Consider the following 23,939-nt stretch of genomic DNA (forward strand, 5'->3'; position numbering starts at 1 on the left):
GTGAGGCGAAGGGAAAACGCCTCGAAACTCGTTTCTTTTCTTTTAAACCTTGCATAGTAGTGTAATCATGTTTCACATATTGATTTTGGTTTTATTTAGAACAAAAAGGAAGCAGAATTTTGTTTTTGTATTTGAAGAATTGCAAGTTGAATCACGTTTTTGTTTTTGAAGAATTGCAAGTCGAACCAACCTGACTTGACATATAAGAACTCTTTATTTTTTCATCTGTCAAATTATATCAGTAAGGTTTTAGACATATTCCTTTCGCACAGTAAGCTTTACTTCACTTCGCTTTGTCCATAGTTAAACTAAAATTTAATATATACGATATGTGTTTAATTTTTATAATTTTTTTCATTTAATTTTTTTATTAACCCAAGGACGTGTAGCATATGGGATTCAAACCTAGTAAAGTTATATAAAAATCAAAAACATTTATTTAGGTATATAGGTTTGAAGATAAATCTGAATCATAATAAAATGACTGCTCTTAGTTATGACATCTCATAGTACGTTTAAGATAGCCTTCTTAATATGTAGGGTACATGTACCCTGGCAACCGTGGCTTAGCAATTGCCACAAGCGGTGTAGCCAAGCAAATGTCATCGTGACTTTCAACAAGCTCAACTGATCGCTCATTATCCGGTGCCTCCCAGGTGAAACCCTGGACCATCCTTGCTAACAACATTGTAGTCATGATTGTGCCTAACATTATTCCAGGACAACCACGTTTCCCCGTGCTAAATGAGATCAACCTAAGGTTATTATCTGAAAGAACCACATGTTTTTCTTCCCCATGTAGATGTCGATCTGGGTTAAAGCGCAACGGGTCTGCCCACACATTGGGATTCCTTCCTACCCCATATCGACTCAGTATAACATGGCTACCCTTAGGTATGAAGTAACCAGCAACTGTAGTATCCATCATAGAAACATGTGGCGGAAGAAAAGATACAAACGGGTGCAACCTAAAAGCTTCCTTGATGCATGCCTTTATGTAATTGAGTTGGGGTACATCATGCTCTTCGACTAGCCTTTGGTGACCTACTATATGCTCCAACTCCTCAACTGCTCTCTTCAGGATCATAGGTTCATTGATCATCTCACCAATCGTCCATTCTACCGCATTATACGTGTTATCAATTGTGGCCATCATTAGTTCCTAGAATTTGATAAGTGATAAAGAAAACTTTAGACAAATATAATTATGCAAACGTAAGTAAAACGTGTAAAATCAAAACTATAAAGTCTAAACCACCAAAGAAAATAATCGTGAAAATAGTAATTAATGGCGAGAGACTTACAACAATTTCGGCTTTAATCTCCTCTGGCGTAAGCTTAGGATTTTCAAGTGTGATAAGAACATCAAGTATATCAGATTTTTCCTTTCTATCTCCATTGTTCCACATTTGAATGCGTTCATCGACCAATGGATCATGATACTTTCGAACATTTTCGATTGCAGTCCGAATTATCTTTTCATGTCCATCAAAGTCTGTCTTCCCTCTTAACCATGGGAAGTAATCAGTGATACAAAACGCATAAAGGTACTTGAGCAAGACAAAAAGTGCAGCAACATGTTCAGTTTCTTCTTCACCTGGCCCTCCATCTTCAGTTCCTTGCCCAAAGAATCGTTTCCCGAAAATAATATTCCTCATTGTATTTGCAAAGAAATGTTGGCTCAGAGCACGAACGTTTATTGACGCGCCATCAACTATAGAGTCTTGTTTCTCTATTTGGTTACATATGTACCTGAGAACTTGATCAGCTTCTTCGTCACGTTTAGGTTGAAGCCATTTTTGTATTGGTGGTGAAAGAATATCCCGATTTATAACTCTTTTCATCTTCCTCCATTGTTCTCCATACGGGGACATGACTGCAGTGCGGTATCCACCACTTATTAGATAGGCTGAAAGGACATCAGGCCTTGACATGAATATTTCATCTTGTTTCTTGAGGAACTCACATGCTATGTCTGGCGATGAAACCACAATGACGTGGGTTGATGGCCCTAAACGGAGGCAAAGGATTGGGGTGTCAAACTGGTCCATAAGCTTATCAATCCACCGGAAAGTCGGTTTATTTAGGAGCATTTGGATAGCGCATCCAAAAAACGGCAAAGGTGTTGGACCAGGTGGTAATGGACACGATGAGCGGCTTGTAGATTTCTTGTATAGAACCCTACCAACAAATATGAACATAATGACAAGGAAGATGATGGTTAAAGACATGGTTACTGATCTTGAAGATAAAAGATGTTGAAATGTGAATTTGAAAACATGTTTTTGGGATAGTTTAAATAATGCGAAGTACCGGGAAGAAACATGAACATGAAAACTAGATAAAATGTAAACATGAGGATTGGGATAAAAGATATGACATTAATCTCAGCAGCACTAGAATAATTTATTTTTGGTAACGTTATGAATTTTTTATCATTTATTTCACATTATTCTCTCTATTAAATTTACTACCATATCCATTTACTAATTCATACATGTATTTTGAAAATTATTATATTATGTATGCAAGCTAAACCCCAACGTTAAATAGTGTATCTGTTTTTTTTCCAACTATGAACTTTAATTAATATAATTAGCAACTTTGTTGACAATTAGGAACTTTACTTAATACAATTAGCAACTTTGTTGAATAGTAATTTTATTTTTGACTTTTTTAAGTTTTGACTAAAAGTTGTTTTTGAATTTTGTTTTTGTTTTATTTTATTTTTATATTTCAGTCATATATGTTTTTAACCTAATAGTTATATTTTTTTAATATATGTTTTTAACATGATAGTTATGTTTTTTTAATAACTTTCTTTCTTTAGTTTTTTTTATAAAAACTAAATATGTGATTGCGCTAAATTTGTTTCTTGACATTCCGATATAAATTTTATTTAAAGAAGATTTGAATCCGAAATAATGATAAATTGACGATGGATGTAAAACATGACGTATACAATTTTTATGGTGTTCGATATGCATTGACGATGGATGTAAAACATGACGTATGGTGTTCGATCGATGTAAAACACAACTTTATTTTTTGAGTTACATAATACAACTTTTGTATAATAAAACTATTGTAAATGTAAATATTACTACACCGACTCGGTTCATGACCATACTGTTATTATACCTATATACATTTTAGCAAGGGGAGAATAATGTTTTTATCTTCTAATGACTTTATTACAGTTGCACTCTTTGCACTCTTACATTTCTACCCTGAACTTTAATAGAGTTATCATAAGGTCCTTGATGTTTAATATTTTCTTTTGCCATTATATATTTTTAGTTCTGAACTTTAATAGAATTGTTATACGACTGCTAAAGTTTATTTTGTTTTTCGCTTATACATTTTAAGATACTTTTTTCCCCAATATAGCGTTAAGACATGTTTATTTTATCTACGATTCAATAACAATTTTATTCGAAAGAGTTAAATATAGTTGATTCTTTTACCATGAGGAACCAAACAACTACCATCTAAACAACATCGGTATCATTAACGTATTTGTTTAACGGTTTTCTTAATGTGGCGGTATGATATTCGCAATGGAGTATTTTCTTGATACCATAAACTATAGCGAGTGCCGGTACCATAACAAACTGAACCCATACCAGTCGAACAACGTCGATATTGGTATCGGTATTCGTTTTATAGTTTTTGATCAATGTAAAATACATGTGATATCCTCTTAGGCTAACACTTTTGTTTGCTATATCGAGTGTTGATACCGCACCGTACAAAACTGATATAGACCGAAAACCCAGAGAAGAGCACGGGTAATCCTGCTAGTTTATAATTATTTTCATTTAACAATATAAAGTGTTTTTAATATTCTTCTAGTTTTTTAATGGCTGACTTTTCATTTAACAACATAAATTGTTTCCAACATTCTTTTCTATTTTTTAGAGATATTGGATATAGATAACTTCAATTTTCATCAATTAGTCGATTGTACTCCTAACTTTTGATTTGTATCAAAACACTCCTAACTTTACATTTATTTTCCTCTGGCACTCCCAAACTAACCAAACCCTAACCTTGCTAGCTGAAGCCAGACGCCACATCACTAATCAAGTGTCACATCAGATGCCACGTCAGCAAAAAAACTAACTGGCTTATGGTTTAGTTAGTTTGGGAGTGTTAGAGGAAAATAAGTTGAATGTTAGGAGTGTTGTGGTTCAACTTGAAAATTGGAAGTGCTATTGATCAATTGGTGAAAGTTGAGTTATTTAAAGATAATATCCCATTTTTCAGTGGCTAACTTTTTCATACAATAGTAATCGGAATATTTTATTGTCCAACTTAAGTCACTCTAGTATTTTTAGATGTTAAAATAAATTTAAATGAGGAAAATAAAACATATGTGAATTGTAATTAATATTTTGTGATTATATTTTTTTCACTTGGTTAACTTATTTCATTTTATTACCTTTTACTTTTACTTTTTTTAACAGCAAAAAATCTCACATGTAAACTTATCCTGTTCGGGGCTATGTTCAAGGTCGACTCCTCGATGATCTTCATGAGGCCATATTGTAAGTGTAGTAATATGTCGGGTAACTGTGGCTTTATCAATTATGTGAAAAATCCAAGATCTAAAGTCAAAGTCACAGTTGTTAAGAAATGTTATAAGTTCTGACAACTTTGTAACTTGAGGGTATTTGTATAATCCTGAAGATAGTCCGGAATACATAATGTATGTGTGTGATAGGATTGTTCCGAGGAAACTCATGGTTTCCCGGAACACATCTAGTTCCGTATTACTTGTATTATTTTTGGACTATGTGTAGTCCGAAAGTTTGATCTAGCCTATAAATATAGGTTTGTAGGTTAGATTCAATACACTTTTGAATAGACTTTTTGACAGACTTTTGGAGAGTTCTTGGTGAGATTAGTTTAGACAGGGAGAAAGTGCGGGTTTAGGTCTTTGTGACCTAAACCAGTTGGTAAAGATGACGTATACTCTTTCGGTTATCAATCTGTGATGAATAATATGAAAAGAGTTCAATTTACATCTTGTTTCTTCTACACTTTCTTGTTTGTGTTATGTTTTACTGATCAAGAAATAAGCAAATATTGAACCAGTCTCTCCCCAAAGATAGTGAATCTTGATCACCTACTCAGAACATCTGTTCAAGAGCATGGCTAACATCTGATGAAGACTTAGAACCGTTGTTCAAGAGTACAAGCATCTGTTAAAGGCTAGCATCTATTGAAAACCAAAGCCCTGATCAAGCCAAGGTCGGTTGAAGAAGACCTAACATCTGTTAGGCCAAATATATGTTTGGACCACTGCAACAGAGGATAGCTTAGATAATGTTTTCTCAATGCAACAGTACTTATTTCATCAGTGTTTTAGTATAGCCTAGAACATATGATAAGGTTGCTCAGATGTTTGCAAACATCTGAGAATCTTTTCTGTTAGGAATGTTAGATGTCACTATCAGGGTAACGTCAACCAATCACTGAACAGAGCTTTCAAACTTGTATAAATAGATCACACCTGTTAGTGATCTATTTATTACACACACTCACATTTTCTCTTGTACGAACTTATCTGTTCGTGTGATCAACTAAGGGGGAGTATGTAAAATCAATTGTTTGTAAAACATTTGAATCTTGATGATTAATGAAAAGCAATTGTTAATAATGACGTCTAGTTTGTGATTATCATTGTGATAATCAATACTTGTTTGCGAACAAAGAAACTCAGTTTCTAACAAAATTACACCATAAAAACAAGTATTTTATTTTCTTTAATTTGAGTATAGTATTACTATAGTTTTTAGTTAAAAAAATTGACATGTTACGTGATTAACAGCGTCTAAGGGTGAGAAAAACCGAATCTTTAACTGAAACCGAAAACAAACGAAACCGAACCAAAATCAACCAAAAACTGAATTTGCTGAAAACCGATTAACCGAAACCCGACTTAACCAAAACCTGTTATCGATTTTTTTGTACCCTCCTTTAACCATAATTAATCGAAACGAATCAAACCATTCATCTTTTCATATACTTTAGCTTTTATACCTTCAATTCATGTAGTTTATGTTTTATACAAGGTTGGAGAACTCGCTAGTCACTAGTCGGCCGGTGAGGTGGGGACTAGCGACTACTCGAGATTACTCGGATTAATCCGATCGGGTTTTTTATATGTAATTTTTAGTTTTACGTATACATATACATATTTTTATAGGTAGATATTTTAAGTAGCTAGGTTTTAACTCTTACTCAACTCATTTTTTAAGTATACAAGATTAATTGTTGGAATTCACATGGTTTGGTTGGAAACTGGCTGGAATTTAGAGGTTTTGGCCGGAATATACAGTTTTTTTGCCAGAATCTGGTCGGAATCACCGATTTTTGATTGGCCGACTAGGTTCGACTAGGTCCGACTAGGCCTAACTAGCAATTAAGGGACTGATTAACGAAAAATTACTCATTTACTGGCCGACTAGCGATTAATCGCCGACTAGTCGCCGCCTATTCGCAATTTTTACAACACTGGTTTTATACATCAATTTTATACATTTATACTTCTATTTCATGCATTTATACATTTAGAGTGGGGATCCTGCGGATAGTGTGTTTTTCCTAGAAAGTGTAGGAAGCGATCTGGGCCATCAGATGAGTGTGTTTAATGATTGAGATCATTTTGTTGGCATTTTGGTAATATATGTGTCTTTAAAATAGGCTAATTTAATTGATTGAGGGTAAATGTGTCATTTAAGTTGTTTTAAATAAGGAAATAACTACCAATCATAAAAGCACCTCCAAAAATGTCACAATTTTTTTTCTCTCTCTCTCTAATCCCTCACATTTGAAAACACCAAATCATACAAAAAATAACGTTAAATCAGATCTAGATGTGTTCATAGTAGTGTGTTTTAGCGATAAAACACAATGTGACGAACTAGTGACTGACTGCTAAAACACAACATCAAGAATGCCAAAATCATATCAACCTGTAACTGATAAAACACATTGAGAATCTGAGATAAAACCAGTAAGTAACTGATAAAACACAACATCAAGAATGCCAAAATCACATCAGCCAGTAACTGATAAAACACATTATTATGAAACGGTAGATAAAATACAAAAGAACATGCCATTCATGAATCGTAACTGGTATAACACTGTCACACCCCAACCGATGGCGGAAACATCGGGGTGCGAGCACTAAGCGTTCAGATTGCTCTTGAGAATTCCATAACACTAAATATTTCGATAGACATTAATAAATTTCATAGTAATTGTCTAAAACAACCATCACAAGTGTCAAGCATCAAACATAACAACATTGTTTCAAATATTCCAAAATGTCTAAATTAACTAGGCGAGGTTTCTAAGCATCACCTAGCTTGATTTCCATGCATTCCAAAGCAGCCTATTAGCTTGCAACATGTATTAAAATATCAATACAAAAGTATTGGCGAGTATACAAGTTTGATAATAGAATAATAGGTTAAAAACAACTCATATCCACAATGTAAGCAATAAAAACAGTTTCAACCGTGCTAGTGTCGCAGTCCACACAGTGATAGCCCAAGTATCCCGATGCTTTAGTGTTTACCCAAGACTCAAGGTAAACTAGAATCCTCCTAACAATACCCCCTGAGAATAATGGGAGAGGTGCACCCCCTATAGCGCTACTATTGTTAAGGCGGAACTACACACCCTGGATTAAACGTCACCTAGCACAAAATAGAATACTAGAATGCACAAGTTTTCACATACACACGGGATAGAGTTTAGACTTCAAAAAGATTCAAGTTTATATAGAATACATGTTACACCCCAAAGTTTAAAAGTAAAAAGGGGATCGAGTATACTCACAGTGATTGCTTAACAGTCGCAACTGTTATTGGATCAAAGGGAGCTCTTTTAGAATAAGCCTGATTAGATTACAATAGGATAAGAGTCGGGCAAAATAACGAGATTACGCAAGGTGTTGGAAACTGTCATTGGATCGGATGGCTGTCCGATAGGGTGGTCATCCGATAGGGTGGCCATCCGATAGGGTAATCATTCGATAGTGTGGCCATCCGATAGGGTGGTCATCCGATAGGGTGGCCATCCGATAGGTGGTCATCCGATAGGGTGGTCATTTGATAGGGTGGCCATCCGATAGGGTGGTCATCCGATAGGGTGGCCATCCTAAGTTTAACGATGACAACGTGTTGTGACAATGGTAAACTAATCGTCGCACAACCGTTCTGGTCGGGTGGGAACCACCCCAGTCCGATCAGATACAGATACTGTCCATGATGACGTTTATGTCCAACTTCGTTTTCCGGCTATCATTCTCCGGTGGAAATCCATCCTTAAGCCGACTCTAGACTAATAATCAAGTCTATAGTTCGTTCAGGACCGGATCTCACCATTTAGAGCAAAAGTTGAAGAAGAAGACGAAGAAACTTAAGTTTTATCATGAAAATACTTAGATTTAGGTTGGATTTAGTGATAAATACATGGAATCCCTTAGATCTTAGCTAGATCTCACCAAGGATGACCTCATATGACAGTTTGTACAAACCACCATGATGACATCATCCTTAAGATCTCAGATCTGAGAGATTTCACGGTGAAAAGTGTGATTTCAAAGGTGAATCACGTAGAGGATGAGGTGTAGATCGAGAAAGTACAAGAATCTAGCTTGAAACGTACCGAAATCGCCAAGGAAATGGAGAAAATGTAGTGTGCGTGCGTCTGGTCGAACAGGGCTGTCGCATTAGGGAATAAAGTGATGTGACAGGCCTATTTATAGTGTGGAAGGGACTTGAGGCGGTTTGGCTTGGATAGGGTGGCCATCTGATAGGGTGGTCATCCGATAGGGTGGCCATCCGATAGGGTGGTCATCCGATAGGGTGGTCATCCGGTAGGGTGGCCATCCGATAGGGTGGCAATCCAATCTTTCTGCGCTCCCGTCTTTGATTCGTTTTGCGAGTTAGGCTAAGCGCTTGCGTATTATAGAATAACTAGATTACATCATAAACATCAAAAGTTCTAGAGATTAATAGATTCCGCTAGTGACAAGGCTCCATTCTCTCGTTCAACCAAGAATCAAGTTTTACGAGTCTAAGGAGTCAAGCACCAAATAGATTTAGACATTCCAAACGTAGATTTAGGCATTCCATCATAGATTTAGACATTCCAACACAGAATTAGGCATTCCAACATAGATTTAGGCATTCCAACATAGTCATTCCAAGGATATAGACATTCCACACGTAGATTTAGGCATTTCGAGTATATAACATAGACTTCCACGTAGATTAGGGTCTAAAATGGCAAATAGGCAAACTTAAGGGACTAATCTTGACAAAATCCTAAAGTTTGGGGGTGTTGGGCATTACAGTCTCCCCTCCTTTAGGAGATTTCGTCCCCGAAATCTTAGATGAAGACTGCTCGAAGAGCTGTGGATACTTGGCCTTCATATCACTTTTCAACTCCCAAGTGAATTCGGCACCACACTTTCCTTCCCAACGAACCTTGACAATGGGAATTTTGTTGCGTCTCAGACGCATGACAGCTTGATCCATGATTTCGACCGGTTTCTCCATAAATTGGACAACTTCATTTATTTGCAAGTCCTCAAGGGGAACCTGTAGTTCCTCGTCGGCTAGGCATTTACGTAGGTTAGACACGTGGAACACCGGGTGCACATTGTTTAGTTCTTGTGGCAGATCGAGTTTGTACGCCACCTTGCCAATCCTTTCAAGTATCACAAAAGGACCTACATAGCGAGGAGCGAGCTTTCCCTTCTTACCAAAACGAACCACTCTCTTCCAGAGAGATACCTTGAGTAGAACTCGATCACCAACAGCAAATTCCAGAGGCTTGCGCCTTCTATCAGCATAGCTCTTTTGTCTGCTCCTAGCCTTAATCAAGTTATCACGGATCTGAAGAATCTTATCCGTTGTTTCTTGAATAATCTCAGGGCCAGTGAACTGCTTCTCCCCAACCTCATGCCAACTGAGAGGAGATCGGCATTTCCGTCCGTACAGAGCTTCGAAAGGAGCCATCTGGATACTGGAATGGTAGCTATTGTTGTACGAGAATTCTATTAATGGTAAATGTACATCCCAGTTACCACCAAAGTCGATGACACAAGAACGGAGCATGTCCTCCAAGGTCTGAATAGTACGCTCGGTCTGTCCATCCGTCCGAGGATGGAAGGCCGTGCTAAGATTCAAGTGCGAACCTATAGCGGACTGAAATGTTTGCCAAAGACATGAAGTAAAACGACCATCACGGTCAGAGAGTATGTCAAACCGAATGCCATGACGGCATATAATCTCATCAGTATAGATCCTAGCAAGTTTCTCCACTTTATAATCTTCGCGTATAGGAAGAAAGTGGGCTGATTTAGTCAAACGGTCAATAATCACCCAAATACTGTCATGACCGGCAGGTGTACGAGGTAACTTAGTAATAAAGTCCATAGCAAGACTATCCCACTTCCACACGGGGATTTTAGGTTGCTCTAAAAGTCCGGAGGGACGCTGATGTTCAGCTTTCACCTTCAGACAGGTGAGGCATTTTGAGACATACACAGCAATGTCCTTCTTCATGCCAGGCCACCAATAAGTCATACGCAGATCCCGGTACATCTTATCAGCGCCTGGATAAATCGAGTAACGGGATTTGTGAGCCTCATTCATAATGAGCTAACGTAGATTATCGTGATCCGGCACCCAGATGCGATTTAGATAGTACTGAAGACCATCAGATTTAGTTTCGAGCTGATTAACGTTAGCACCAAGAACTTCAACAGATAGACTTCCTTCATTGGCAGATGAATACTCAGCTTCACGAATACAAGCATGCAAATCACTAGATATACGAATAGCCTTGACATGAGTCTTACGACTAAGAGCGTCGGCCACTACATTCGCCTTGCCAGGGTGATACTGAATTTTGCAGTCGTAGTCGTTAAGTAGTTCCACCCAATGTCTCTGTCGCATGTTCAGTTCTTTTTGGTCGAAGATATGGTGAAGACTCCTATGGTCAGTGAAGACCACACACTTGGTACCATAAAGGTAGTGTTGCCAGATCTTCAACGCAAAAACAACCGCACCAAGCTCCAGATCGTGAGTAGTGTAGTTTTTCTCATGCACCTTAGTTGGCGAGATGCGTGAGCAATGACCTTGTCCCGCTGCATGAGCACACAGCCCAAGCCACGGTTCGAGGCATCACAATACACCACAAAATCGCCATTCCTATCGGGTAAGGTTAAAACAGGAGCGTTACACAAAAGGCTCTTAAGGGTTTGAAAGGATTCCTCTTGTTCAGGACCCCAAACAAAAGGTTTCTCCTTTTGGGTTAGAGTAATAAGAGGAACAACGATTTTAGAAAAATCTGCGATGAACCGGCAGTAATAACCCGCCAATCCCAAAAAGGAACGTATTTCAGATACGGACTTAGGCGTACTCCAATTCTTGACTGCCTCGATCTTCAAAGGGTCAACATGAATACCCTGACTACTAACAATATGACCAAGAAATTGCACTTCATCAATCCAAAATTCACATTTAGAAAATTTAGCATACAGACGTTCACCACGCAGAAGTTCGAGCATAAGACGTAAATAGCGAGCATGATCAGCTTTAGACTTAGAATAAATAAGGATATCGTCAATAAAGACTATAACGAAACGATCCAAGTAGGGTTTACAAACACGGTTCATAAGGTCCATGAACACTGCAGGTGCGTTGGTCAAGCCAAAAGGCATGACTACGAACTCGTAGTGCCCATACCGAGTACGAAACGCAGTTTTAGGAATATCATCTTCGAGGACACGTAGTTGATGATATCCAAATTGAAGGTCGATCTTAGAGAAGCAGGACGCGCCTTGTAGTTGGTCAAACAAATCATCAATGCAAGGTAGAGGGTAACGATTCTTCACGGTAAGCTTATTAAGTTCACGGTAGTCGATACACATACGGAATGAACCATCCTTCTTCTTGACAAATAAAATGGGAGCACCCCACGGGGAGGTACGTGGAAGAATGAAACCCTTGTCGAGTAATTCCTGCAGTTGACTAGATAACTCTTGCATCTCGGAAGGTGCAAGACGATAGGGAGCCCTGGCGATAGGAGTCGCACCAGGTACAAGATCAATACGAAAGTCTATGGATCTAGGAGGAGGAAGACCAGGTAGATCCTCTGGAAAGACATCAGGGAAATCACACACAACTGGAACGTCGTTTATGTTCTTCCTCTTGCTCTTTTGTTCCACCACGTGGGCCAAAAAGGCAGGGTTCTGTTTACGTAAACTTATGTTCGCTTGTGTGCATGACATCAGCCTTAGTCCTTTTGAAGGTCGGTCTCCATAGACATTTAGAATATCACCAGATGGTAGGGGTAGATGAACAAGCTTATCGTGGCAAACAATCTCGGCATTGTTCTTGCGCAACCAATCCATACCGATGATAACATCAAAACTACCCAAACGCATGGGTATGAGATCAATAGAAAATACGTGATCATTAAGTGTCAAGGAACAATCACGAATGATAGAATTAACAATAATAGACTTGCCACTGGCGACCTCAACAGAGAACGACTCAGGTAACTTGGAGCGGGTACAATTTATCAAGGACTCAAATTCCACGGACACAAAGCTCTTATCGGCACCAGTATCAAATAGGATCGAAGCGTAAAGGTTATTAACGAGAAACATACCATTTACCACGTCGTTGTTGTGGCGAGCTTGATTGGTATTGAGATTGAACGCTCGTCCACGAGCGGCTGCTTGTTGATCTTGGTTCAGCTGGGGGCAACGATTACGGAGATGAGTAGTATCTCCACACTGGAAACATGCACGAACGGCATTCGCGGGACCTGGGTTCTACGGAGGAGCTGGAAGTGCTGCTTGAGCTGCTTGAACTGGGACTTGCTGAATTGGTGCAGGATTAGCTTGACGACAGTAAGGAGCCGTGTGACCATAGCGGTTACAATTTGTGCACAATCGGCATGCTGATGCAGTAGGGTGATGAAAGTTGCAGGTTGTACACTTGGGATAAGACCCAGTGTATTACTTCTTTGCTTCAGGAGCAGCAGGGTTAGAAGGAGGAGGTTTAGCAGCAGGGCTTGCAGCAGGAGTAATAGCATTACATCCGGAGCCCTGAGATTTCCTTTTCTTGTTCTTGCTGCCATTGGGCTGCTGGGTAACTTGGTTTGCAGACTTGGAGGTAGTAGGAGTAGCAAACTGCTTATCATGCACACGATTGTTGTTGAGGCTAGCTGCAAGACGGTAGACTTCCTCAATAGTTTTTAGATGAGCTGCTTCAATGGAATCACACATAGCGGAACGTAGGCCGTTGATGTACTTGGTTATCACCGCTTAGGAGTCAAAACCAAGTGAGGGACGATCAAGCTCAACCGTTTGAATCAGGTGGTATACGCCAGGTTGTCATCACCAACTTGCTTCAAATGCCAGAACTCTTCTTCGAGCTTGAGTTGTTCATGGGGAAGGCAGAATTCAAGCATCATCAATTCTCGCACCTCAGCCCATGGAAGAGCATAGGCTTCTTCATTAGTATGAATGTTCCTCTCATTAGTCCACCACTCCAGTGCTCTGCCTTGAAACATTCCCGTTGCACTCCTAGTTTTCAAATGCTCCGGGCACTCGTTGTTGATGAAAGTAACCTCGATGCTGTCGAACCACTCAAGCATCACGGTCACTCCATCACTGCCCGTGAAAGACTTAGGGTTGCATGAGACGAAATGCTTATAGTTGAACTTTACAGACATTGACTTCTCCGTCTTAGAGTCAACAGAAAATGGAGGGGTGTTTAATCCTTGGAGCTCAGAGACGATCTTTGGCACAACTCGAGCGATCTGGTCGGCCATGAATGACATCATCTTTTTTCTGAGACTTCTCCCTAGATTTCCTGAGAGTGTCGGATAGCTTTCGAGATGACATCTACAGATCCAACAAGAGGATCGTATGAGTCTAGATTACGAATCTCACAATAAGGATTTGCACATACGATAGATTTAAGAATCAAGAATTTACACCACAAACTCATGACCTTCACATGGCACGTTGTACGAAGTTTGGTCAACATGCCAAAAACGCTTATATATAGGAAGTACCAGCGGCGTATCCACCACGCTTCGGACACCTCGCCTTGCCTCGTACTCAGTGTCATGTTACGTGTCGCAATTACCAACGTACAATTCACTCATCATCATCATATACTCATAGATTGCTCAGATAGTTTTCACATAGATTACCATAGATTAATTCGATATATTAACATAGGGTAACTCAATAGATTAGCATATACTACTTGATAGATTAACATAGATCAACTAGAGTGCACATAGTTCACACGTAGACTTTCCCATATACTACACGAATAGCTTTAGAGTTCACATGAATCACATTGACTTTTCATGGATTGCACGAGTAGAATTTCCATAGATTACATAGTCTGCTCATAGATTGCATAGGCTATCCATAGATTACATAGACTTTTCATAGATTTCATAGACTTTCCACACTGGTCTGCAAACACTAATCTCGTATAGAACTTGGTATGAAAGTTGGTAACATGTCGGAAGCACTTATATATAGGAAGTACCAGCGGCGTATCCACCATGCTTCGGACATGCCACTTCTGTCTCATATTTCCATGCCATCTTAGTGTTTCATAACCACAACAACACATCATAACGTAATAGTCAATTAAGATTACCACATAGAATAAGGCTTCATAAATTTAGTTCGATCTGATATCAATATTAACGTTTTAGATCGCGGACACACGTGTGATTTGTGTAAAAGCATACCAAAATGGACGAAGAATGGAGTTTAAAAACCACATACATAAAATCGAGATAACATAAAACGATAGGCTTATAAAACATAAGATTGTTCCGGGTAGGGGAACGCTAACTAGCCAAGGTGATTCGAGCCTCGTTCGAATTGGAGTATCGCATCTTAACTTACTCAGACCAATACGTCATCGATGTTAGGCCTACTGGTGTGCGTGTAGTGTAATATATTTTAGGTATATATTTTAAGCCCTTTTACACTTTTTAGCCAAGTTTTAAATTTATAAAACACGATATTTACTAACACTAAACACACATATGGGCAAGTGCACCCATCGTGGACGTAGTATAGTGTTGGTAAGATACCGAGGTCATCCAAGGACACAAGAGCTTTTAGTACCGGTTTATCCTCAACGTCTAATCAAATAAAAATTAGAAAAAAGGGTTTTTAAACTAGAAAAATAAAACTAACTAAAATGCTAAAAAATAAAAATAAAAATTGATAGACAAGATGAATCACTTGGATCCGACTCATGTGTAGTGTAACCTTTAATTATTTCCGCACTTTTGCACATTTCAAGAGATTATCTTAGTTATTGTAGTAGGCCCCTCTTTTGAAGGTGACGTTACCCTCAACCCAGTAGTTTGAGTCAGCTAGGATACAATCCTAAAGGGTCGGATTATTGAAAGATAATTAATTAAGTTATTAATGCATAATGTGGTAGGCCCCTCTTTTGAAGGTGATGTTACCCTCGGCTAAGTAGTCTGAGTCAGCAGGGATACAGTCCTAAGTAGCCGGGTTAAAGTTTTAATAGTAGCTTACTTATGAGGGGATCAAAGAGTTTGGAACCCCACCATCCAATACCAGTGGGTATTAAAGGAGGTCCTACTAAATTTGACCCAGGTCCTTTGCAGGATCTATACACTGAACAATGGCAAGACTCTTACCAAACCGTTCCCTTAACCCCCGACCAGGTAGCCAACATATCTCCATATAGACCGTGGAGATATGAATGGTGAAAATCTTTTATTTTATATAGATAGTAAAATAATGCCAAGACACCACGGACAAACGATAAGGAAGAATCACCTTCAACATAAGAAACTAGTTATTAAAGTCATTAATACATAACCAAATAAAAAGTGTGAAAAGATTAAAAATAAAAAGTATTACACTAAACACTTGTCTTCACCAAGTGATATAAGAGACTTAGGAAAACATGGCCTTTGATTGTCAAGAACTCTTACGATCAATCTTGGATCCCGAGACGACTCACACACTCTATGATGGACAATGGATGATGGTGGTGGATGATGGTGTTGTGATGGTGGTGGGTGGTGGGTGAAGTGTGAGAGAGGTGGTGTGCCAAGGGATGAGTTGCAAGTGATCCAAGCACCCCTATTTATAGGCTAAACAGAAGCTCGGGCACGACCCCGTGTCCATCCTTCTCTCTTTCTTCATTAATTGCAGTTTGTCTGCATTAGTTGACCACGCCCCCGTGTCCGCTGGGCACGACCCCGTGTGCAGAAGCGTATCTGTACTATCAAGATTTCCCTAGATCCTGCGAATCTTAGAGTTGACCACGGCCCCGTGTCCGCTGAGCACGGCCCCATGGTGGGCGATAGAAGCTTCTACAACTTTGTCTTTTCTGCTGACACTTGGGCACGCCCCCGTGCTCATTGAGCACGGGGCGTGTTCAGCCTTCTGTTCTCTTGTTTTGCTTGGGAAGATGCTGTCGGGGAAGCCGGGCATGCCACATTTGTTCCTTTTCTTGTATTTATGTTAGTTTTAGCTGCCTTTTTGCTTCATTTGTTTATTTGAGCTCATTTAATCCTGAAAATACAAAAGGATGACAAAAGCACACTTTTTCCAACATTAGTACTAAAAAAGGGTTAGTTTTATGCCACAATTGATGTAATTTATATGTTGTATTTTATGCACATCACCTACGATATTCGTCCTTTTAGTCATTTCATGTACCCAATTGATCGGAAGTCACGAGACTTTGGCGAGATTTAAAAATCAAGGAGTGGGACTTAGTTACCAAGGTATGAGTTTCACCTCTAACTTGACAACTTCGTTCCCTAATAGCGTTGGTTCTTATCCGTAGACAAGACCGACTAGGATAATATGGAGATTTCCATCAAGGTTTGGATGTCACTCCTGAATTGAGGGCAAATCTCGTGCAAGAATACAAACACTAGATAACAGTGTTATAAGGTGGGCGATAGAAGCTTCTACAGCTTTGTCTTTTCTGCTGACACTTGGGCACGCCCCCGTGCTCATTGAGCACAGGGCGTGTTCAGCCTTCTGTTCTCTTGTTTTGCTTGGGAAGATGCTGTCGGGGAGTTCAGGCATGCCACGTTTGTTCCTTTTCTTGTATTTGTGTTAGTTTTAGCTGCCTTTTTGCTTCTTTTGTTTATTTGAGCTCATTTAATCCTGAAAATACAAAAGGAAGACAAAATCACACTTTTTCCAACATTAGTACTAAAAAGAGTTAGTTTTATGCCACAATTGATGTAATTTATATGTTGTATTTTGTGCACGTCAAATACCCCCACACTTAAATCTTTGCTTGTCCTCAAGCAAAACTCTTTATAATGTGGCTTTACACTCCTAAATGGAATGGGTAGAAGAGAAGGTTTTTGGGCTTGTCATAGAGTGTCGGGATTTCCAAGATTCTTTATTAAGTTTTATTTTTTTGTTTATTTACAATCCTATTCATCATGATTTATTAAAAACGTTTCATAAGATAAATTACTTATTAGGGCATAACATGCCTTTTTAAAAATTCCATTTATATACAAGTTCACATACCTCACGGGGGATCACTCAACACTCGGCCGAAGATTTATTTCAGTGAATCACTCAAGAGCGGCATGGAACTTACTTCTACCATAAGCTTGCCAAGCAATCAATCCTCCTCCTTTTTAACTATGCACCTTTGTAAATATCAAGAGGACTTTTGGGGTGAAGGGTTAGGCTTGGGCTAAAGGTGAGTGGTTGGGTTAGTGGTTAGTGGTTAGTAAAAGGGCGAAAAGCGTAAAAAGCGTCGGTTTTCATAAGACTCGTTATTTTTCAAAACTTTTTATTTTGATGAAGCATTTCTTTCAAACAAGGTTGTTTTTGATAAACTTGTTTGTTTATTTCTTTGGCTTCATTATATATATATATATATATATATATATATATATATATATAGTGGAGAGTTCAAATGAGAAGAATTTTTTTGTAAGAAGAAAAAAGAACAAATTTCAACCAATAAGAATGCTTTAATTTACTTCATTTAATATAAGTATTTAATGTTACTACAAGGGTACATTGGTAAATCTCCATAGGTCATTAATTTGTAGTCTTCCTCTTTAATAGCTAATACATTAATTTGTTTTACTTATCTTCAAAATATATATTGTTTTCAAAAAAATAAAATAAAATAATTTAAAGTGTAGGATAAATTACGAGTTGTGTAGGACAAATTACGAGTTGTGTAGGATAAATTTCAACGTGTAGGATGAATTTCGAAATATGTAGGATAACTTTTGATGTGTGTAGGCAAAAAAAAGTTAGTGTGGAGGATAATAGTCTTTATGACTAATTAATTAGTCAAAAATGATAATAAATGAGATAAGTGAAAAACTATTTAATGTTATACAAAATTACGCTTTGTTCTTTTTCTTCTCAATTAAATTTTTCTTCTCAAATGAACCTTCCCCTATATATATATATATATATATATATATATATATATATATATATATAGGATTAGGTTCAAACGTGAACAAAATCCCAAGAGTGAACTACGTGAACTGATCTGGGCCCTTGATTTTTATGATCTTGAGATTAAAGTGAGTGGCATGATGGTAATTATTTGGTTAATTTTTTCCATTTAATTAAATACAAAAATGGTGTATGTTTTCAACCTTAAATGGATTGCATAAATCTCTCATAAATCAAGTAATCAATTATCCTCTTAAATTGATTGCATAAATCTCTCACAAATCAAATCAAGGATTAGGAAAGATGTAACTTAATTCAATTATTAAAATAATTATTTGTTTAAATGCGATGTACACATGTGTATTCTGATTTTGCCCTCTTTTTAATGCGATGTACACATGTGTATATCGTCTGTTTTTGTGATATCTCATAATTTTTTTTGGATTGAATGTTGATGTACACCTGTGAATTACTATACACATATGTACGATTCTGAGTACACATGGGTACCGTTCTATTTATATCCAAGTACACATGTGTATACCGTCGAAATATGAAGGTTACATGGATCTTAAAAATCAAAATTTGAATTCTGGTGATGAAATCTGAAATAAAAATTAAAATTGAAATTTGGTGATTTGTTGTTTGTTTTGATAATTATCTTATTAATAAATAAACATAATGTGGATAATGAATTTAAATTAGGAAAGATGTAACTTAATTCAGTTATTAAAATAATGATTTAAATCTAATTTTTTTTATATAATTACAATCCTACCCTTAACAACTAAAAAGGAAATCAAGGGTCCATATCTGTTCACGCAGTTCACTCTTGGGAGGTTGTTCACGCTGGAACCCTACCCTATATATATATATATATATATATATATATATATATATATATATATATATATATATATATATATATATATATATATATATATATATATATATAGGGTACGGTTCATGCGAGAACCACCTTATTGCGAGAACCGCGAGAACCAATGTGAACACAACCTAAAATAGCTAAAAAAACCCTTAAAAAAACCTAACCCCCACCCCCCCACCCCCCAAAAACCTAAACCCCCCCACCCCTCCCCCCCCCCCAAAAAAAAAAAAACCTAACCCCCCCCCCCCCCCCAAAACCTAACCCCCCCCCCCAAGCTAAATGCTAAAAACTAAAACCCTCAAAAAACCTAACCCCCCCCCCCAAAAAAAAAAAAACCTAAACCCCCCTCCCCCACCCCCCAAAAACCTAACCCCCCCCCCCCCAGCTAAAATGCTAAAAACTAAACCCCCAAAAAACCTAAAAAATCTAAAAAAATCAAAAAAAATCTAAATTTTTTCAAATCGCTACTTTTAGTAGCAAAAAAAAAATTTTTTTTTTTTGGATACTAAAAGTAGCGATTTTTATATAAAAAATAGTAAAAAAATAAAAAAAAAATTTGGGTGTTTTTTAGATTTTTTTAGGTATTATTGTTTGTGTTCACACTGGTTCTCGCGGTTCTCGCAATAAAGGGTGGTTCCTAACGGATCTTTGTCCTATATATATATATATATATATATATATATTTAGAAGAGTCATAAGAAGAATCGAGCTTGTCACTAAAACAAAGGGTTTAAATGAAAAAGGGTTTTGGTGGGTAAAAAGGGTGTTTGGTTTGGGTTAAGAAATGAAAAGGTTTAGGCTCAAAGGGGTTAACTAGGGGGATTTTTGGGTAGGTGGTAAAAGAAAAAGAAGAAATAATGATGTAGAAATAAAAAGGGTTAGTCCTAATGCCTCCATCATTTACTTACTTGGGTTTAAGTTGGTAAGGACCGGGAATGTATCATCGTGGGAAGTTTTAGAGTCGTAAGAACCAAGCGGCTATTCACACAAGAAACGAAAAATGAGCATTTAGTTTAAAGATATGTATTTATATGCTCAATAAAGGCTCAAAACTCACTTTTGTGGGAATGGGTTTTTATGTGATCAAGTATATATAATCAAATTTTAACTAAGCTTGTCATGCCGTTTCATAATTTTCTTATGTTGGTTCTTTTTATCACGACGCTATCGGTTGTAAATTTGTAAAAATATAACCTTTTTAGAACTCGAATTTCCCAACTTAAACTTAGACAAGTAAAAAAAATGAAAATTGCGGTTCCAATAGAGTTTTGTGTAAGGCTTGTATTTAGGACTTGCAAGATTCAAAGTTTTAGCATCCCCCCCCCCACACACACACTTAAATTACACATTGTCCTCAATGTGTCCCAAAAATAAGTTTTTAGGTTGATTGAATGTGTAAAAAGGTGTAAAAAAACAAAATTTATGTTACTGGGCATCTGGACACGGCCCCGTGGTGTCCGGGCACGGCCCCATGTTCAGATCGCCAGTAACAATAATTTGTAAAAAGAAACAGAAGCCTGGACACGGGGGCGTGTTCAGTGAGCACGCCCCGTGTCCAGTTACCTGAACTGGGCATTTTCTGCAAATTGTGCAGCACGGGGCCGTGTTGGGCGGGCACGGCCCGTGCTGAACTTGCTGTAATGAAGATAAATTTGTCGGATGGCCCTGTTTTCATGCATGGGGTCCTGGTGCAAGTTTCCCTTGTTATCCTTCACCATCCCGAGTGTGTTTTATCCATTTCAACATCATCCAAACACCAAATTAACTAAAACCATCATTCATTAAGACATAGAGAGAATTACATATCATTCCTAGAAAACAAAAATAAAGAATAAAAAGAAAGATAAGAGTTAAACTAGATAGGTCAAGTGATGCATAAAATCATTCTAAAGAGCTCTACTTTTACATTAAGAACCGAAATTCCGGAAATGATTCTCCGGTATCTAAAAGCTTGGTAGAACTCTGGGCCGAGGGGTGTTCCCTAGATGTTTTTAAAGCCATTCTTCTATCTCTCTCGGGAGGAAGAAGGCGGCTTCATTCTCCTTAACATCTTGTGGAGGGGGAGCGACACCAACCGGAACCCCTTGTAGTATATCACGAGGAGGTCCCGGGTGCACGGTGTACCATTCGGCTGGTATGATGACTTCAGGCACCACGTTCCATGCCCTTTGGGTAATGATTGGTACCAAAGGAGGAGAGGCGAGAATGTCCAACCTTTGGTGCAAAAGGTTGACCTCTCGGAGACACCCTTCTAGTCCCACCGTTAAGTGATTAATACGGTCGACCAACGCTTCTTCTACCCCCGTCATTTTGTCAATAGCCTCTCTTAAAGCGTAAACATAGTTTACAAGAGAGTCTTCTACCGTTGATGACCTCCTTCCCTGTCGGTTGTTCCTTGATTGCGATGAAGATGTTCCGCTAGTTCTGCTCGCCATTTTGAGAAAACAGACCGAAAAGAGTTCAATTTTTATGGAACAGTACCTCGGACACGGCCCTGTGTTCAGTTGTCTGCAGGTTTTTTAGAGCAAGGAATCTTGGAGTTTTAAATTATTTTTCTAATTTATAAGGTACTTTTAAGCATAAATAATTTAAAACAAAGTTGTATAACTCATTTTAAACAAGATTCCTTGAATAATAACCTTACAAACATTACAATAAAGCTTGGAATCATGGAGATTTCAAGCTTTAATGGAGGTATTGAGTGAAAATTGAAGAAGAAGGCAATGAACAAAAGAGGAAAAGACAAGATGGTTGTTGAGAACCTTCTTTAGAATATACCTAGGATGGTATGAGTGAAGATTTCAGCAGATCTTTGTCTTTGGACTGGTCCAAATGAGCAGGAATCTTGTTGTATTTATAGAAAACGACAGCACCCTGCACATGGCTCCGTGTCGGCTGGACACGGCCCCGTGTGCAGACAGAATCCTGACACATTTTGTTCGTATTCTGATAAAAATCAGAAAGGAATCTTTTGGTGGACACGGGGGCATGTTGACCTGGACACGGCCCCGTGTCTAGAAGCTGTCTTATGTAGTTTTATTATTTATAAGGAACTTATCCTTATCGGGTGGTTCCTTACTGGATGGAACAACCCCAAAGTGCCTAAGATACTTTAATTGCTCTAGATTAAGACGAGAACGCAAGAGGTCGTCGGTAAGGGTGATTCCTATACTAAATGTAGGTGGATAAGTCCAACCCTTTCCCGGGCTCTCATTAAAGAAGGTGCATGCCGAATCGCTCAGGTCTATGTATGCACCGAACGAAGTCGATGGAGAGTCCTTCATGGCACAATCGGCACAGGGACGACTATCGCCCAAGTCTTCGCTAGAGTCGAAGGTATTATCGGGAACAACGAAGTTGTTTTTATTCGAATGCGATCCCAACAATTCTTCTTGGGTATCGTCTTGAGATGAATTAACAAAATCCATCCTAAGTTCTTTTAACCAATTAAGAATTAGATCTTCTAATTGAAATAGTTCATCAAGAAGCATTTCTCCTAGAAGGTCCGGTTGAGCGCATTCTAGGGAGAGATAGGGATTATTTTTACTTTCGCCCCTCTTAAGGCTACAGGAAAACAATGGATCTATATAGTGGGGCTTATAGTTTAGAAAATAGAATGCTAATTCTTTATGAGAGCCACCACATATTTGACACCACGTACCATAAGAGTGCCGAAAGTAAAAAGTATCAGTATCACTCATGTTTGTGTCAGAGACTACCAACCGTCGGGATCTTACGGTTCTGTTTTCAGTAACTGAATCTTGGGCACGGGGCGTGTTGAGTGGGCACGGCCCCGTGTTCAGCTTACTGTCTGACTTAAAACAGGATTGCCAGTTCCAAGGATTGGGCACGGGGCGTGTTCAGCGGGCACGGCCCGTGCTGAGTTCTGCAGAAGCTAAAAAATTAAGCAAATCCTAAAAAGTACAAAAAAATTAAAAAAAACGATTAGGCCGTTGATTCCTAACTTTCTTAAAATCCTTGTGTCCCCGGCAACGGCGCCAAAAACTTGATCTGCGTGTAATGTAATATATTTTTGGTATATATTTTAAGCCCTTTTACACTTTTTAGCCAAGTTTTAAATTTATAAAACACGATATTTACTAACACTAAACACACATATGGGCAAGTGCACCCATTGTGGACGTAGTATAGTGTTGGTAAGATACCGAGATCATCCAAGGACACAAGAGCTTTTAGTACCGGTTTATCCTCAACGTCTAATCAAATAAAAAATTAGAAAAAAGGGTTTTTAAACTAGAAAAATAAAACTAACTAAAATGCTGAAAAATAAAAATAAAAATTGATAGACAAGATGAATCACTTGGATCCGACTCATGTGTAGTGTAACCTTTAATTATTTCCGCACTTTTGCACATTTCAAGAGATTATCTTAGTTATTGTAGTAGGCCCCTCTTTTGAAGGTGACGTTACCCTCAACCCAGTAGTTTGAGTCAGCTAGGATACAATCCTAAAGGGTCGGATTATTGAAAGATAATTAATTAAGTTATTAATGCATAATGTGGT

At 38.1% G+C, this 23,939-nt stretch overlaps 1 protein-coding gene across 1 annotated transcript; it reads right to left on the reverse strand.

Annotated features, from left to right (window-relative positions):
* Nucleotides 1-529: 529 nt before the first annotated feature.
* LOC110932792 (valine N-monooxygenase 1) lies at nucleotides 530-2,231 on the reverse strand. Its single transcript, XM_022176048.1, has 2 exons — nucleotides 1,305-2,231; nucleotides 530-1,162 (listed from the first exon to the last, which is right to left on the reverse strand). Exons 1-2 carry the CDS (start codon nucleotides 2,229-2,231, stop codon nucleotides 530-532), a joined length of 1,560 nt encoding a protein of 519 aa, XP_022031740.1.
* Between the last annotated feature and the right edge of the window lie 21,708 nt (nucleotides 2,232-23,939).

This window comes from Helianthus annuus, chromosome 6 (genome assembly GCF_002127325.2).
Source record: "Helianthus annuus cultivar XRQ/B chromosome 6, HanXRQr2.0-SUNRISE, whole genome shotgun sequence".
Taxonomy (NCBI): Eukaryota; Viridiplantae; Streptophyta; class Magnoliopsida; order Asterales; family Asteraceae; genus Helianthus; species Helianthus annuus.